Source organism: Stegostoma tigrinum, chromosome 4, assembly GCF_030684315.1.
Source record: "Stegostoma tigrinum isolate sSteTig4 chromosome 4, sSteTig4.hap1, whole genome shotgun sequence".
Classification (NCBI taxonomy): domain Eukaryota; kingdom Metazoa; phylum Chordata; class Chondrichthyes; order Orectolobiformes; family Stegostomatidae; genus Stegostoma; species Stegostoma tigrinum.
Genome location: NC_081357.1, coordinates 36076078 through 36094516, shown reverse-complemented (window position 1 = coordinate 36094516; position 18439 = coordinate 36076078). Strand labels below are relative to the sequence as shown.

At 38.7% G+C, this 18439-nt stretch overlaps 1 protein-coding gene across 3 annotated transcripts in view; it reads left to right on the top strand.

Moving 5' to 3' along the window:
* The window catches only part of phip (pleckstrin homology domain interacting protein), a 198997-nt gene extending 180882 nt beyond the window's left edge, over window positions 1-18115 (top strand). For 2 of the 3 annotated variants that reach the window (XM_048530794.2, XM_048530797.2), the window contains 4 exons: window positions 218-381; window positions 2013-2278; window positions 11056-11214; window positions 13120-18115. In XM_048530794.2, the coding sequence (XP_048386751.1) occupies window positions 218-381; window positions 2013-2278; window positions 11056-11214; window positions 13120-13781 (1251 nt within the window). In that variant the 3' untranslated portion in view covers window positions 13782-18115. The remainder of the gene's footprint in view (window positions 1-217; window positions 382-2012; window positions 2279-11055; window positions 11215-13119) is intronic. The other variant, XM_048530796.2, reaches the window with a different exon arrangement.
* The last annotated feature ends 324 nt before the right edge of the window (window positions 18116-18439 follow it).

Genomic DNA, 18439 nt, shown 5'->3' with positions numbered 1-18439 from the left:
CTCCTCCATGTCTTTGAATCTCACTTGGAATTGTCACCCCTTGTTTGAGAAGCATTGTGTTTGTTTAACAGAATAATTAATAAATCCCTGAAGTAATCTAATGGACTGGCAAGAATTGTTGAGCGTATTGCTAGAGAATTACTTGTTAATTAGACAATTAAATGGGCATGTGTATTGCATTAAATCAGTCTCATAATTAAGTGTTTATTCTCACTAGATCTATAGTATGAGTTTACGGTTGTCAGCATTATTTGAAGAACACATGAGCTCCATTATATCTGACTACAAGGCAGCAGTTCGATTTTATTCGAGAAAGAAGGCTTCCAGCCAAAGGCGGAAACGAAGAAGGAGTAGCTCTCCCTCGAGCAGTGCAGCATCGAGGTATGTTAATACCAGAAGGTTAAAGAACGGCTCATAAACTGCAGTCTTAACCTCTTGCACTATCCGTGCTGTTATTAGGTACCGTGTGCATGAAAGTGGTTTTGTTTTGAGGATGCAGATCCGATATTATCTTGTTTTCTTCTAGACACAGACTGGATGTTTTGAATAAAACTATGTATGTGGCCACAAGTTGATGAACTGTTATCCTATTCTAATGCTATTCTGCTGACAATGTGTTAATAAATTGTTTTTCTGATGAAGGGCCTAGGCCTGAAACGTCAGCTTTTATGCTCCTAAGATGCTGCTTGGCCTGCTGTGTTCATCCAGCTCCACACTTTGTTATCTTAATAAATTGTTCTTGTTCATGCATGTTGTAGTCATTTAATGAAGCTTTGAAAGTATTCAAATTATTTTCGCTATTTTGGAAAGGTTTTCATAATGCTGCTGTTGTAGGTCAAAGGTGACAGTTTAAAGTTACGCGGAATGCAGAAATATTCCTTGTGACACAAAAATGTTTATCAGTACTTCATTGTAAGATTTTGTTTTACACATTCACGTGATGTTGTTATCACTGGCCAGACCAGCCTTTATTACCCATTTCTAATTGCCTTCAATGAAGTGGTGGTGAGCTGCCTTCTTGAACTGTTGCAATCCTTGGTGCGTCAGTACATCCACAGTGCTAGGAAGGAGGTTCCAGGATTTTGACCACAGACGTCGACAATACAGTGACTTGAACGTAGTGATGTTCCCATGTATCTGTCCTTCTCAGGGTATGGAAGGTGCTGTCCTAAGAAGCCTTGGTGAATTATTGCATTGCATCTTGTAGGTGGTACACATTACTCCCACTATGCATTGGTGACAAATGGAGAGAAGGTTGAAAATATTGGAAGAGTCACAGAACCTTTAGAATGTGGAAGCAGGCCATTCAACCCATCGAGTCCACACCAACCCTCTGAAGTGCATCCCACCCCGGCCCACCCCCTATCCTATCCCTGCATTTCCCACCCCAGACACAATGGGCAATTTAGCATGGCCAATCCACCTAACCTAAATGTCTTTGGACTGTGGGAGGAAACCCACACAGACATGGGGAGAATATGCAAACTCCACATAGACAGTTGCCCGAGGCTGGAATCAAACGTGGGTCCCAGGTACCGTGAGGCAGCAGTTCTAATCACTGTGCCAATGGAAGGATTTAAAAGCTTTGAGAAATGAACAAGGGTGTGAAAATAAATTGAACAGTTCTTTCGCAGAAGCATGATGGCTGAATGTGCCCTAAGATTCCGTGATTTTGTTGGTAGATGCATTGTTATTGTTGGTGGAGTTGTAACAACATATTCATTCTGGTGATTTTGAATTACCAAAAATTTAAAAACAAGGAGCACTTTATAAATACAAAGACACGGTTAGGAATTTGATCGTTCTTGGATTTGCTGTCCTCAAACAAACAATGGTGTGAACTTGAATTATTTGCTGCCTTTTACTTAGCTAATTATTGTAACAAGAGTTAAGAGGGTAAGATGGTATTCAATTACCTCTTCCCATGAATAATTTTGAAAAAGAAAAAAGATTTCAAAGGTGTGAAGCTTTCATCTATGGATATATGCTGACGATCTATATTTTAATTGCAGCCCTGAAAGGAAACGAAGGTTTTTAAAACCCCAAGCCAAGATAGAGGAGTCCATTTCTTCACCCTTATCTGTGCCTGTCAGATCAACAAGTGTGAAAACATCTGTTATTCAGGCCAATGGCAAGGCAAGTGAATCTTCTACTATTGTGCGGACCAGAAGAACAAGGCTACGCCTAGGAATTACCTCTGGGACAGAAGCATCATCTTCATTGGCAGCAGTGGCTGCTGTTTCCAAGTCTTCTGTTGCAGCTTCATCAGGACCTTCAAGTAAGAGATTGATTTTGTTGTTTGTACTTATTTACTCTGGTAATAAAATTTCCAATACCACTGACTTGCTAAACAAAATTAAGAAGAGCTGTTGAATTATAAATAAATGGTTAAATAGACTGTTCATTTCTGTTGGTATTGGACGGAGCCATGTTCACTCTCAACTCCTAGATTTCCCACAATATAATGGCCAGAGCACGGTGTCTCCGTGGTTAACACTGCTGCCTCAGAACTCCAGGGATCCAGGTTCGGTTATACCTTCGGCGACTATCTGTGCGGAGTTTGCTTTTGTGTCCTGATCTTCCTGAGTTTCCTCTGCGTGTTCTGGTTTCCTCCCACAGTCCAAAGATGTGCTAGTTAGGCGGATTGGCCATGCTAAGTTGCTTATAGTGTCCAAAGATGTGCAGGCAAGGTGAATTAACCATGGCAAATGCAGGTTTACAGGCCTCGGGTAGGGCGGGTGAGTCTGGGTGTGATGCTGTTCGGAGGCTTGATATGGACTTGATGGGCTGAATGCCCTGCTTCCTCACAATAGGGATTCAATGATTCTGTGATAAGATCAGGTGCATCTTGAAATAGAAATACGTTTAAATAAACTAGAAAAATCTTAACTGCACCTGATGTTAGAACAGTATAATTTATTTTATTTTATGAATACTGAAGGAATTTTAGGAATTTTTTTTAATAGAATGTGAATTAGTAAAGTGATAAACATTCAGGGATCATTATCATTTGTAGTCAAATTTCCAATATTCTCTTGTGGAACATAGCTATGTTTTGGGCACTTGGGTTTGTGTGGGCTGCTAATAATGGACAAATGTTAGGGTTAGAGTTAGATCCTGAGGTCTGTAGTGTTTTGAATGCCAATCTTCAATCAATTTCATTTACTCCAACAACATCAATTAACAGTGATATCAAGACACAGCTGAAGGTACTGGATATGGCAAAAATGCTGGGCCGTGACAACACCTAGCTATGGTGCTGTAAACCTGTGCAGCAGAACTAGCAATGTCTGTAGCCAAGCTGTTCCAGAATAGCTTAATATTGATAAGTACTCAGCGCTGAAAAATTGCCCAAGGTGTATCCTATTCATTAAATCAGGATGATTCCATTCTGGCTGATGAAGATGCTGTTGGGCTTTTCCGTCAGTCGTTAGCAAAGCAATGAAAGGTGTCACTGATGGTTTTCCAGATCTTTTCGTTGCATCTCCGTTTCTTTTTTTGTTGCTACAATTCATCCAAACACTGGGAATGTACTTCAGTCCTCACATCATTTTCACTTCTTACTGCACACTCAGTAGCATCGCCACCATCTTCTCTCCAGCGTAAACGAGAGGCGGCACCCAAGCAGAACTTCTGTCGTCATATCTTCTTTAATAGAAGGAATTTACCTTCTTCAGCAAAATGTGAATCTCTAATGGAATTCATGGAAATTCCAGACTCAATTGCTGCAGTCCACTTCTGGATGCTGTTGCTGATGAAGCTGTTCGTAAATTTGAGCCAATGTGCATACACCTGTATTCCCACATAAGTAATGCTTGCCCATCACCACTGTCCTCACCTGGCATTAGTTAATTTTAGTACCTCAGATATAGGATTCAAAATCTTGTTTATCACCACCTCAGTGGACCCCCCTCACCCACTCTTCCAGACTGTACAACATAGGAACAGAAGTTCATAGCACTTAGTAACATAGCAACAGACTTCAACAGAAGTCCAGCCCATCGAGTCTGCTTTTGACATTACTCCTCCATCCACAGACTTTTCGGCATCTTCCCTGCATGCACCACAAGCCTGTGCTCTCATCCATACCACTGCCTCAAGTGGTGGATGGGCAATCATGTCATATTTTTAATGGATCAGTTCTTTTGAATTATGTCCTTGACCATTTAAATCCTCCACCTCCTTGATACTGCTCATTTATAAAATCATTGCATGATAGCAGCAGCGTCACAGGAATAAGAATCCAGAGGCCTTCAGCGACTCAAGCTCAGATCCACTCTGACATCTGCTGGATTTAATTCAATTATTGAAAATGAATTTTTAAAACTCGCAAGAAATTGGTTAACGTGAATCTACGGATTTGTTGTAAAAACAAATCCACCTCGTTCATTGATGTGAAGAAGCACTCAGTGTAGCAAGAGTGTGGAAAATATTCCAAGTGGATATTTCAACATTGCTTGAAGAAAAGTAGTTTGATAGTACCATGACTGACTAATCTGGCTGAGCCCTGAAGTTCATATCTGCGTGACCAGATCTGCTGCAGCGGATGGTGGAATCCACTAAAGGATTCTCCCTGATCTCATTCTGACCAGTCAACCTTTGCAGCAGACCTGTCCATGACGTTATTGTTCAGACTAAGTTCTGTTGTATATTGTGTGAAATGACCGCAATTCCAGGAGAGATTAAGATCATATCTAGCAGCACTAAACTGAATATCCATCAGGCACTGTGCGAAAACAGTGGCAGCAACAAAATTTTATTCAAGCATAATCTGTAACCCCATGGCCTAGCATTTCTCACCCTACCAATACCATCAAGCCAGGTCTGTGAGGAATGCAGGAGACCATGCCAGGAGCAGCACTGACCATATCTAAAAATGACACCTACGAACCTAATGAAGCCACAGTTCAGAACTAGATGTATGCTAAACAGCAAATGTATCATGCTAAAGACTGAGTTTAACCATTCCTGAACTTGTGGAACCTGTTGACACTTTGCATTTCCTGCCAACTCCAATTGTAAATGAGGATGGAGAATTAGATAAATAGACGGAGAAGAATGCCGCACAAAAACCTCAATCCCCCAATGATGTAGGACAACACTTGTTTGCAGAATACTAAGCTGAAGCATTTGTAACCATTTCAGCCACATGAGCTGAGGTGAATAGTCCATTTTGGTCTCTTCCTGAGATCTGTAGTGTTTTGAATGCCAGTCTTCAGTCAATTTGATTTACTCCAACAACATCAATTAACAGTATTATCAAGAAACAGCTGAAGGTACTGGAAATGGCAAAAGTGCTGGGCCATGACAACACCTAGCTATGGTGCTGTAAACCTATATAGCAGAACTAGCAATGTCTGTAGCCAAGATGTTCCAGAATAGCTTAATATTGAAAAGTACTCAGCGCTGAAAAATTGCCCAAGGTGTATCCTATTCATTAAATCAGGATGATTCCATTCTGGCTGATGAAAATGCTATTGGGCTTTTCAGTCAGTCGTCAGCAAAGCAATGAAAGATGTCATTGACGGCGCTATCAAGTAGCACTTACTCATTGATACACTGGCTCTCTGATGCTTAGTTTGGTTTCCAGCAGAACTACTTAGAATACAACTCATTATATTCTTGGTGTCTAACGTAAAATAAGGTCCAAAACAAGAATTAGGTCAGTGAAGATTAGAGAAAGCTCCAGTAACTGAAGTCACACCTATAAAGTAGGAAGATGGTTGTAATTGCAAATCATCTCATTCTCAGAATATTGCAACAGAAATCTTCAAAGTAATGTCTTAACTATTCACAGCTGCTTCATCAATGACTTTCCTCCATCATAAGGTGAGAAGTGGGGACATTCATTGATACCATTCAATACATTCGTAACTCCCCAGCTATTGGCCTGGACACAATTCAGCCTTATGCTATTAATTATCAAGGACCATTTGTGCCATACAAGTGCTCAGAATGACCACAACCAATAAAAGAGAATCTGACCATCTCCCTTGACATTTAGTGGCATTTCCATCACTGAATATCCAACCGTCAACATCCTAGTGGATCCCATTGACCAGTAACTTTAACAGAACCCATCATATAAATACTGTAGCTATTGGAGCAGGTCCAAAGCCAGAAATTCTACAGTGAGCAATATGCTTCCTGACTCCCCACATTGTCTCGACCATCTTCAAGGCAGGAGTGTGATGACATGCTCTCCATTTGTCTAGATGAGTGCAAGTCCAACAACAGTCAAGTAAATCAGCACCATCCAGGATAAAGGAGTCTGCTTGTTTGGTACCCTGTCTATCATCATAAACAGTCATTGTCCATCACAAATCCATAGTGGCAGCAGTATTTTCTATCAAAAGATGTACAGCATCAACTCACCATGCCTAACTCTGTAGCACATTCCAACACTGCAACATCTACCACCTAGAAGGACAAGGGCAGCAAACAGTTGGGAACACTTCACGCCTGCAAGCTTTCCTTATGGCCATAAACCATCCTGACTTGGAACTATCATTGCTGTCTTTACACTGGCAAAACCTGGAAACCTCTTAACCATCAGTTGAACTACAATGGCTCAAGAAGATGGTCCATCATATCTTTCCAAGGACAATTATGGCTGGCAACAAATGTTAGACCTCTCAGCAGTCTTCTCATTCCATGCATGATTTTTTTTTCTGACCAATTTTATGGATTTGTGGGATATGGAAAGCTCTGTTATTACTTTCTGCTTGAACTACTGACGTGTAACAATTCGATGCAGCTCAAATATTTACAAAGGACGTTAAGAATCAACCATGTCTGTGTGAAACTGGAATCATTGTAGGCCAGCTAAAGTAAAGGTTTTAGCTATCCTTTCATTATGGAACAGTGAAATGATTGGACCTTACTAATAATACAGAAGCTTCATTGTCATTTTTACTGATGCCAGTTTTTGACTCCCAGCATTTGTTTTAACTGAATTCCAGTTCTTAAACTCCCATACTGGTGTTTGAACTCCAGTTCACTAGACTACACTTAAATTCTTCTTGATAATCAGCTCATCCCTCCACTTTAACACAAAGGCAAACTATTGCACATTGTAGAGATCTTAAAGAGACAAAAAATATGGTGGAGAAATTCAGCAGGTCTGGTAGCGCTGGGAAAGAGATAAGCTTAGTTAATGTTAACTCTGATATGACTTGCTCACAATTGAAGAGAGAAGTTTAATCTTAGTTGATGAGACCAAACACAGACTTGGTAACTGCTTTGTAGAACACATTGATTCAGTTCCATCCACCTTCCACGGTGCTTGTTGTTTTAATACGCTACCCTGCTCTGATGCTGACATTTCTGTCCTAGCCTGCTGCAGTGGTCCTCTGAAGTCCATAGCAAATTGGAGGAACAGTACCTCATTTTCTATTTATGCACCTTACAGCCTTCAGGACAGAACACTGGGTTCAACAGCTTCAGATCATGAACTCTGGCCTTCATCTTTCCCCTAGTTCACAACTGTCTTGTATTCTGCTGTGAACGCCTGCTCTGGACTTTTCTCTAACCGTTCACCTTTCTTTTTGTTCTGTGATACCTGTGATCTCTATTCTCTCAATTCCTCCAAGCTTCCCCGACTGCCTCTTCTGTTTTGCATGCTGTTCCCCACCTTCCCTTACAGTATAAATCACATCACTTTTTGGCATTTCTCTTCAGTTCCAAATAAGTCATCTTGTCCTTCTTCTGAAGAAGATGTCATACCGCAATCGAGATATGAATTGTTTTTCTCTCCACAGAAGCTGCCAGACCTTTTCAGTTTCTCCAGCACTTTTTGCTTTCATTTCCTTTCAGTTAATACTGATAGCACTGCTGCTGGGTGGGGAGGATTGAAATGGCTTGGCTGTGATTGGAACTCCAAATTCCATGTGGTTGTCTGGCTTTTGAATCCTTTATGATTTATTTTTCAGGAGTTGAGCACTCTTGTCATTTGAGGCGATTGGACCCAGAATACATATTTTATTTATCAGAAATTTTTAAATAATTTACATTGGTGTAATAGCTGCTATGACTACTTAGTGCTATCTAATGCTATCTTATTGGAAGTAAGTGCCTTGTAGGAAATATTAAATGCAATTACTCTGTAGGAAAAGGGAAAACATAGTGGGGTCAATTGTTGCACTACCAGCAACAAATACAGGATTAAAGTACATGATTAATCAATACCTGTTCAATGAAATGTAGGCAACATGCAACTTTTATGCTGCATGGCCATTTGAATTATTGCTTCATGCAGCCAGTGATGTATCTGCTGTTTGAGGACTGCAAGCATTAGCAGGAAACTCACAATTATGCATGAAGAGCACTTCTTAAATATAGCCAACGATGGTTAAAACTAGACTGCACCTCCTAAGCATGGAGATGCATTGTGGCTGGAACATGTGCTGACAGTCATGTCAAAAGCAAATCTGACCCAGGTCACAGTGAAAAATTGTAACATGGAAGACTGCGTTTAGAGGTTTTGAGCCAGTATAACTCTTCAGCTCTGATAGAAACTCAGCAGATCTGGAACTTTGGCATCCTCTGTGCTTGTTCCAGCATCCGCAGTAGTTTTTTTTGGTTTGATGTGGCTTAAATGCAATTGGTATAGCAAATAGATGCGGAATTAAAGCATCGTGACTGTTATCAGGATACCTGAGCTTGGTGACCTGCTTGATTCACTTGGAGATTCACTCGGTTGATTCCAGAGTTGAGAGGGTTGGATTATGAGGAGAGACTGAATATGCTGGGATTACACTCATTGGAATTCAGAGGAATGAGGGGAGACCTTATAGAAACATATAATTGAGGGAATAGATAAGGTAGAGGCAGGGAGGTTGTTTCCAATAGCAGGTGAAACTAGGACTAGGGGGCATATCCTCAAAATAAAGGGAAGCAGATGTAGTACTGAGGTCAGGAGGAACTTCTTCACCTGAAGGGTTGTGAATCTGTGGAATTCCCTGCCCGGTGAAGCGGTCGAAGCTACCTCACTGAATGCTTTTACGGAAAGGCTATATAAATTTTTAAACAGTAAAGGAATTAAGGGTTATGGTGTGTTGGCGGGTGAGTGGAGCTGAGTCTCAAAAAGATCAGCCATGATCTTATTGAATGGCGGGGCAGGCTCGAGGGACCAGATGGCCTACTCCTGCTCCTAGTTCTTTTGTTCTTATGTTCTTATGTTCTCTGCCTATGATCACCTACTAGATAGACGTTGAGAGAGTGGAATCCTTTTCACTTCTAGTATAGGGTAGTGTTGGCAGGTAGCACCCAAAAAACAAATGTGCATTCAGACATTGGCATTGGGAAGGCTGGAATTTTCCACCTTCTTACCTTTGAAAGAAGAGTATAAAGGTAGTTCGTTCTCATCAGTAGAAAAATTTAGTGACCTCCCTTTCACAACAGCAGATGGCAGGATGTTGCAAATATCTCCCACCCCAGCGTGGAAGAAGACAAGTGCAGAATACAGCCAGTCACCAGCTCACTGTTTTTACATTTTGTTTCTGATTCTTGGCTACACTAATTCTACTGAGCACAGTCAGCCTGTGGGGAAAACTAGGATTATAGTATATCTACACCAGTTCCCTTAAGTCCTTTTAATTATGACTGACCAAATGTAGTTTACTTATTGTTTTCATGCGATAAGCTTTCTTGCTATCTAGCAGTGCCCCTCTACAAAGGTGGAAGCTATACCGCTAATCACAAGATAGGCCCGGATAAAGTAAACTCAAAACTTGGGCGGCACGATGGCTCAGTGGTCAGCACTACAGCCTCACAGCGCCAGGGACCCGGGTTCGATTCCAGCCTTGGGCGACTGTGTGAAGTTTGCCCATTCTCCCCGTGTCTGCATGGGTTTCCTCCGGGTGCTCTGGTTTCCTCCCACAATCCAAAGATGTGCAGGCTAGGTGGATTGGCCATGCTAAATTGCTCATAGTGTTCAGGTGTGGGTTATACAGGCATGGGTCTGGATGGGATGCTTCAAGGGGCGGTGTGGACTTGGAGAGCCGAAGGGCCAGTTTTCACACTGTAGGTAATCTAATCTAAAAGACGATTTGTGGTAATGAACTTTGTGAACCAACCATAAAGTTAGTTTAGGAGGGCTGGCCAATACCACAAGATACCAGATATGGTCTACTTGGAACATATCTTGTACAGTTCTTGCCCCAGTGTTATAGTTCTGCCTGCAGCTGGTGTCAAATTTCAGTGAGGACATTGTTATTGAATCTCAGGAACTTCACTGAGGCTTAGGCAGTGCAACTACTTCCTGAACACACTGAGAAAACACGATCAACTGTAATAATCAAGTATGGAGCTGGATGAACACAGCAGGCCAAGCAGCATCTTAGGAGCATGCTGCTTGGCCTGCTGTGTTCATCCAGCTCCACACGTTATTATCTTGGATTCTCCAGCATCTGCAGTTCCCATTATCTCAGTTCCAATTCCCATTATCTAAGTTTTGCTTCTACATCTTTTCACTCTTCCAACAGCTTCCTCTGTGTGACCACTGTCATTCTCCAAATAATGCTGCATTTCAGGGGGCCTGCCCACTGATGTGCAATTTGGGAGTGAGTGGTTTGTGCAGAAGCCTTGAAATTGGTAAAGCTTCTTCAGCATTTGCTATGAATCCCATTGTTGGCTTTTGATGCTTAGGGTAACTCTAGCAAGCACCAAATGCTTGTTGAACTGTAGCAACAATTAGAAGTACTCAACCAGCAAGCAATCTGAAATTAATTGTTGATTCCTTAAAGTGGCACTGATGGTTGAGTGACCCTCTTGTTGCTGAATGTGTACTCAGTTTTGCTAAGTTAAGAAAGAGCAATACCTGCAATGCTTAGCTCAAATGTGTCAGTGTTGTTGTTAAATTGGTGTTGCACAGAAGTTAATGTCTCCAGCTTGCATGCTGTGCATCAGTGTATGAAAACCCTCACCAGTATGGCACCTAGCGCAATTTACACATCTACAGATATTTTGGAACTTCGAGGGGACACTTGAGTGCACAAGAGTAGGTAGTAACAAGCCAGACATTACAAATGTAAAATGTTTTTCTAATTGTTTTAGCAGATTATAATGCTAAGCCATCAAAAGCTCAGAACAATCTCAGTTATCCTGAACTATCTGAATCAAAACACAGTGCACAGACTACATTGACAGATGAGGAACCTGAAAAAAGAAAGTTAACACGTAGAAATAAATCAACACCATACAAACAACCAAAAGGCAAGTATCCTAAACCATCTTACACCAGTCAAATATCTAATTGATTATCTTGATGGATGTATCCTAGTGGGCAGCAACCTGATGATGTGTAGACCTGTTTGCGTCTTTATCCAGTACAAATGTAGCAATACAATTTCTTTTTAGAAGTACAGGAAAGGGAGTTTTATGTTAAAATCTGCAAAGAAAATGTTGTCTTGTTAATATATATTACTAACTTAATAAATATAATTGAGAAGATTTTTATTTCCAATGAAAGTATTAAACTGCTGTAAGAAGAGGATGTGATGGCACTCTAATAATGTCACTGGACCACTAAACCAGAAGCCCAGGCTAATGTGCTAGCTACCTGGGTTCAAATCCTGCTAGGATAGCTGGTGGAAATTCAATTCCATCATTATCACTGATATTTTTTGATTTAATGACCATGGCATCCAGTTGAGAGTTGTAAAAGCTCATTGCCCTTCAGGGTGGGAAGTTTGCCATCCTTATCAGGTCTGGCATACATGTGACTCCAGACCCATAGCAGCATGGTTGACTTAAACCGCTGCCTGGAAGAACCTAGCAAGTCACTCAGCGCAAAGAACAGTTAAGGATGGCAACCAATGCTGGCCTTGCTAGTGACACCTACATTCTATCAAAGAATAAAGGGAGAAAAAGCATGCTTTTGACTAATCCCTTAATAGTGTTGAGGAACTTTTCCCATTTAGATTTGCAGTGTCAATATGAGAGAACAGCCTGTAGCAAGTTTACATGTTTGCAATATTGCTAACTGAGTACTATTCCTGTCAGATTTCCAATGCTTCTAATCCGTAGCAACCAGAGGACACTTTGCTGTTGTGATTGCAGTGTTGCTAATGCCTGGCAATGAGAACAAATCTCTAGCTGTGTTTGTAATTTTGCAGACACAATAAACAGAAGAATTTGTTCCTTCAGATCTTAAACTAATTATGTTCTGTATATCAGCTGTTTACTATACTTATGCTGTGCTGATTCCCTTGCAATAACAGCATTAGATTTACGTTGGGCCTTTAATGAAAAGAAAATTTCCACAAACTTCTTAATGAATTAGGCAGAGTGATACAAGTTTTAAATTAGTAATGTAAAGGCCTTTATGTTGGAAGTTTCAATGGTTAGAGCAGAAGCTTCCATAAACTCTGTTCTGACTGAATAGACAAAGAAAGGGTAGGAGAAACAAATATTCAGATTAAGAAGTCAAAAGTTTGCTGTAAGAAATGAGAATTATAGAAGGATTTGAAGATTGAGATAATGATTTTAAATTTAATAGGTTATAAAATATGGAACTTGTGTAAGTCAATAAGAGGTGATCAGGAATTAGTGTAGCATTTGATATGGGTGGCTAAGTTTTTGTAAATTTAGAATTTATGACAGTAGAAGTTTGCAGGCCAACAAGAACAAGATTAGACTTCTGAATGTGTTGTCATTTATATTGTAATTATAATATACGAATTGTTCCAATCTGTTTCACAATGGAGTTAGATATGGGAATGGCTTCAATCTATTGAGGGAGAGATTACCAATCGTAACAAACAGTTTTCAGAAAAATGTATTTTGAGTAAGTTTCTAAAATTTGAGAAGAGAAACACAGTAGTAAAAGGCTTGAGGGTAAGAGATGCTATATTAGAATCCCATTTGTTTCATAACTTTAACTAAATTGAATAATTAATAACGATAATGGCTGTGCCTAAATATGAAAAAGTGTCGACAAACTTATACCTTTGATTCAAGCCTAACTTGTAACTGACTAACTAAAAACGTTGTCTTAAAATTGAACTATACCAAATTCAATTAACTTATTTAGAATAATGCATGTTGCTTACATTCCCTAGTCCCCTCATATATGTGTGTCTTTTCAACGTAGATATTTATTTTCCCTTCAATATACAGGTGACATCAAAGCTGAATCTTCAGCACAGAAAACCCCACAAATAAATGGACACAGTGTGTGCATCTCTGAATCTGTGGTCAAGAGAGGTCCTGGAAGGAAACCACAGGAGGTAAAAAGTCTTAAAGGACCTGGTAAGAAAAGAGGTAGGAAAAGTAAAAAAGAGCTACTTGATATTGAACATCAGAATGCAATGAAGAAAGCAGAAGTTAAAAAAGACGCATCCAATGAGAATGGTGAAGAAGCTACCTCAGAAAGCAGCTTTAGTTCAGAGACCCACACACAAAGAAAATCTTTGCAGAAGAAACCAAGAGGCAGGAAACCCAAAGGAAAGAGTCTAAAAGCTAAATCCAAATTGATAGCTGCTGCTAAACGAAAAATGCAGACAAGAAGCAACAGTAGGAAACATGAGGAGCCTCTGGAACCCATTGAGACCATAGAGCCTGTGGAAGATGACGAAAGGACTGAGGAGGCCGTGGGCTCTAAATCGGTCATGAAAACGAGGAATCAAGGTAGACGGACAACATGCTACAATGAGGAGGATTCAGAGGAGGAACAAAGGCAGCTACTGTTTGAAGATTCCTCTTTAACTTTTGGAACATCCAGTAGGGGCAGGCTGCGGAAACTGACTGAAAAAGCAAAGGCTAACCTGATTGGTTGGTAAACAACTATAGCGTTTTGTCTAATCAATGAAGTTTCTTGTTTTAACAAGAACGGGTAAGGGAATTTTGCACTTGAGGTCACTGCATTGTGACATGCAGATTGATTAACGACATGATTTGGGATTTTATCAGAAGACAAAATGAGCAAGGACTGAATTGTTTAAAAACAATTTAATTTCTTGATTAATATTCACTAGTTACTGTCTTGTTACATTATAATCAAGAAATCGTTGATGTTTTGCTAGCAGTACTTCATGGTAGAATTTTGACATTGTGAAGTATATTTTCACCTACTTCCATCTTCTGTTTTCTGAAGAACTGCAGATTTTGCTTTTGCTTTGGAATTGAAGACAAATTTGCAGTTTAGAGGATGGGCTCAATTAGTATTTACAACTTCATAAAAATGGAACAATGATTGACAATTAGTTAGCATTAAACTGGACAAGTTCCTTTTTTTAAAAAAGATACCTTTTAAATTTTCCATTTCGTTATTTCATGTTTAGAAAAAAATTAGGTATTCCATTCTGTTTTTAAATTTCTATCACCAAGAATTTATAAAAGTAATCTAAAACAATAAATTAAAACTGTGACTGCCATGTTTCAGCATCCCTGAAAACACATTTAATATTTGTTAGGTATTTGTAACTCTCAAAAGTTTGCATTGGTGGTCAGTTAAGTTTGGAAATGTATGTTGGTCAGTATTTTATGAAATTCTTTAATGTTCCCTTCGATTCCTTAGCATTGAGATAGATTTGTTTGTGTAATATTACCTACATTTTTTTCAAAATGTAACACATTTATGCTGTGCTGGGTAGAATAGCGTTGTTTATCATTGATTGGTTTGCACATCAGCAAATATATCCCATTCTTCAATAAGCATATTTAAGTTGAAATCTTAAATGCCGACCAAGGATGATAAGACTTGACTTTCACTTTTACTTAGAACCCCAAAGCACCTACCATCAAAATCTCTTGATTGCAATTCTTTCTTTTCCAGTTTTTGATGTTTCACGTACTCATTTACAATCAGCAAATTTTGCAAGTACTTGCACTACCAATTATGTATAATTGACCACGATACAATTAAGCAAATATAATTTATTTTTATCACAAAAAATACATTTTGATAGTTATTTTATCATGTGTTTTAGGTTGTACATGCTCTCCTCAGTTCACCTTCAGAAGCTAACAATCAGTCCTTGCTTATTTGTCAGCCATAATGTACTGCAGATAATCGACAGTTGACTTCAAGTGCATTTGGGCACCTGCAATTCAAGCTTTCCAAAGAATTGCACAAATACCCTGTCATTTTCCCACTATTATGAAGCAATTATAAGCTGCTTCTCCCATTTGTTGAATGTAGAGACAAACAAAAAAGACTGCATTGCACTGGAACTGAGTGGTTGTCTCTTGCTTGTCTTACACAATCAGGAAAAATATGTTGCCGAAGAAGGAGTCTGATTTTAGTTATGTTTTTCACTTGCGTACACTCTCTCTCTCTCTCTCTCACCCTCTCTCTCACTCACTCACTCACTCTCTCTCTCTCTCTCTCTCTCTCTCTCTCTCTGTCTGTCTGTCTCTCTCTCTCTCTCTCTCTCTCACTCACACACACACACACACACACACACACACACACACACACTTGTATATTGTAAGTAGAAAAAATATTTTAAGATATAGTGCAGGGATGGGGTTGAGATGTGTCATCTATTCAAATGGCTTTATAGCACACTCACATATGAACTCTTTATAAAGGGTTTATGAGAACATGCCCAGCTCCTTTAACTGGGTAACGTTATGAGATTTTAGAACTACCAAGCATGTGAATTGTGCTGAAATTTCCAGACTTCTTTAGTTTGTGAGAATTTCCCCCACCCTTTCAATGATACAGGATTTCATGGGAACTTACTTGGCACTGGTACGCAATTAATAAACGTCATGGTTTAAAGATCCCATTGTATATGAATATTAGCTCAATTATGCTTACTGGGCTTTCTAGGGAGAAACATTCATTCCATGCAGTAATCTGTTCTGGAGCTTGCACCCTATTTTCTGATTTTAAAGGAAAGTTGACTTTTTTGTAATCAGTAATGAAGTGGTCAAATTACTTTTTATTGGATGCTTGCAAATAGTACATTACTACACAGTGTCGTTTTTGTGCACTTTCTGCCTATGTCTGTTATGCTACATTGAGTCAGTATCTTCCCACAAAAGGAATAGCATTTGGTGATTGTGCCTTGAATATATTTTTTTTCTATTTTCTTGTTAATGGTTAGGGCTGGGACAAAGATTATTACACTCCAGAGGTTTTCTATCTTTTGACATAACCTACTTGTATGTAAATAACAAGCAAAACTGTGTTTTTAAACATGAGAGCACAGAAATCACTTTTGAAAGTGATGAGATACCATGCACTGCATGCAGTGAATGTATACATGATTGCAGATCAATTTTCTTCCAAACTGCCAAATGTAAACAGTACATTCTGAAGCAGAATATTTCTTTAAGACATTTCAGAATTTTGTCCCAGTTCTGATTTCCCCTTGGCAATGTAAGGGTGATGTTTTATTTGATGGCAAACTTCTCACTGAAGTGAACTTGATTTCTTTTGCTGTTCATTTTTCTGAAGTAATGTGATAGTTTTTATTTCTTGGTTTACCATTTTTATTTGATTGGATTTTTAAAACAGTTAGTTGTTTTTATATAAGCATCACCCTCTTACCCGTTATTTTTGTATGAACTGTTTAGAAATCATTTTTGCAATTCGTCACTTACAAATAATACAGATAATGCAGATTGGAGGAGCATCATACTCGTCAAGATACCATTGCATTCTATCCAGTCAAGTTGGAAACTGTTGCTATGATATGTACTCGTGCATCATTCTGGCTTTTGTTTAAGTATTTGCCTCTGTTAACATTTTTTTTTTCAATAGCCAGTGAACCAAGAAATAATTGTTATTTTCTGTACAAGTTTAATGTGACCTTGTTTTCATTCTTACTGGTCCTTAACAGTAATGAACCCACAAACTGAATTAAGGTGTCTCTTTCCCTTTTGTAATTCTTTGTCAAACATGATGTAAATAAATAATGGATTCTTATGAGTGGATTTTGAGGCCATATCCTATTTAAGGGATTCTGATAAGAATTAAATCTGAACTGTTCATGAATGTCATCAGAACCCCTAGATTAGGTTAACATTTGAAATCACTCACTGATATGTTTGTCCTATAATGTATACTGTGTTTGGAATTTAACTTGCGTTATTGCTGTTTTGTGAAAATATGTGGGATTCTTAAGGTCTTAAGAGCATTTTGGAACATTGGTGTGTAACCAAAATGGTACTTATTTTGAGAAATATTTATTCCCTTGAGACACATTATTGTGGGTTTATCAAAAATAAGTTGCAGTGGGATACAGGGAAACTCCATACACCGTATATATTATATATATTTCCTTTATACTGTTCATATCTGCAGAACAGCATTTTGCCATTTCCCTTAGGATCCTTATTCCGATCCTATTTTTAAAATAAAACTGAATTCGAGAAAAGTATTTCATGAGAATTTGATCTTTGTCTTTATTAAGTTTGAACATTCATGATTTATTTGTACATGAACATGCAACTGAGCTATCTAAACTGTGTCCTCCTCTTTTGTCCTTGGTGGGGCAAAAAAGAGTAAATCTTTTAAGTTTATTAACATTGTTGGTTTATATATTTTGCTCACTTCAATTTGAATAAAAAAGAGGAAACTATATGTAAATATTCCACAAAACATTTTCATGGAAAATGTAAAGTGTTGATTTTGCTTATGCTGAATTCCTGTCCTTTTACAATTATGGTATTATTTAGAAACCTGTTCTAAAATTTAGCTCCTGGGCTAAGGAGCTGCAATCATCTGTCAAAAGACATGCAAGATTTAATACTGGTTAACAGTCAGTAATTGCAACTTAAACCTTTCCTTTCTTCCTCCCCCGCCACCATCCACTTGAATTTAATGGAGATTCCAAAACCTTCTCCGTATAAAGTATGAGACATAAAGACCGTAAATTAATATTTTGTGAAAAAAACATAAATATGAGTTAAGTTTTAGCTATAATCCTATTTTAAATGTTATATTTCACACACTTGAATTTTGTGGATTAATTTATTAGTTTGGCTTAAGAATTCAGTTTTGTTTTTAAAACAGATCACAGATCAGCTATGATCCCATTGAATGGTGGACCAGGTTCGAGGGGTTGAATGACATTCCCGTGCTCCTATGTTCCTATTTGCCAACATATTATTTTTGATACTATTACCTCGGATAACAAATAAAAATAATTTCTCCTCAGCACTTTTTGTCTTTTCAGTATTTAGTGATGCCAGTTTTTAATACGTGACATGTGATTCTCCGACAATTTTAACTACCTGAACATAAATTTATCTCTTATTGTTCGTAATTTTTTTGTAACCTTGACCCAAGATAAACCATAATGTGTGACAGAATAGGAGTGCTCCTACCAGCACCTCACTGAAGCTACAGTCATTTTTGTCATGATGTTGACCACCTCCTGACAATGTCATCATTCTCCACCTCTATCTAAGTCACCTATACACCTTTAATGGTCTGCATTAGTGACATTCATAAGAGTGGTTCCACACAATCAAACAGCTTTTT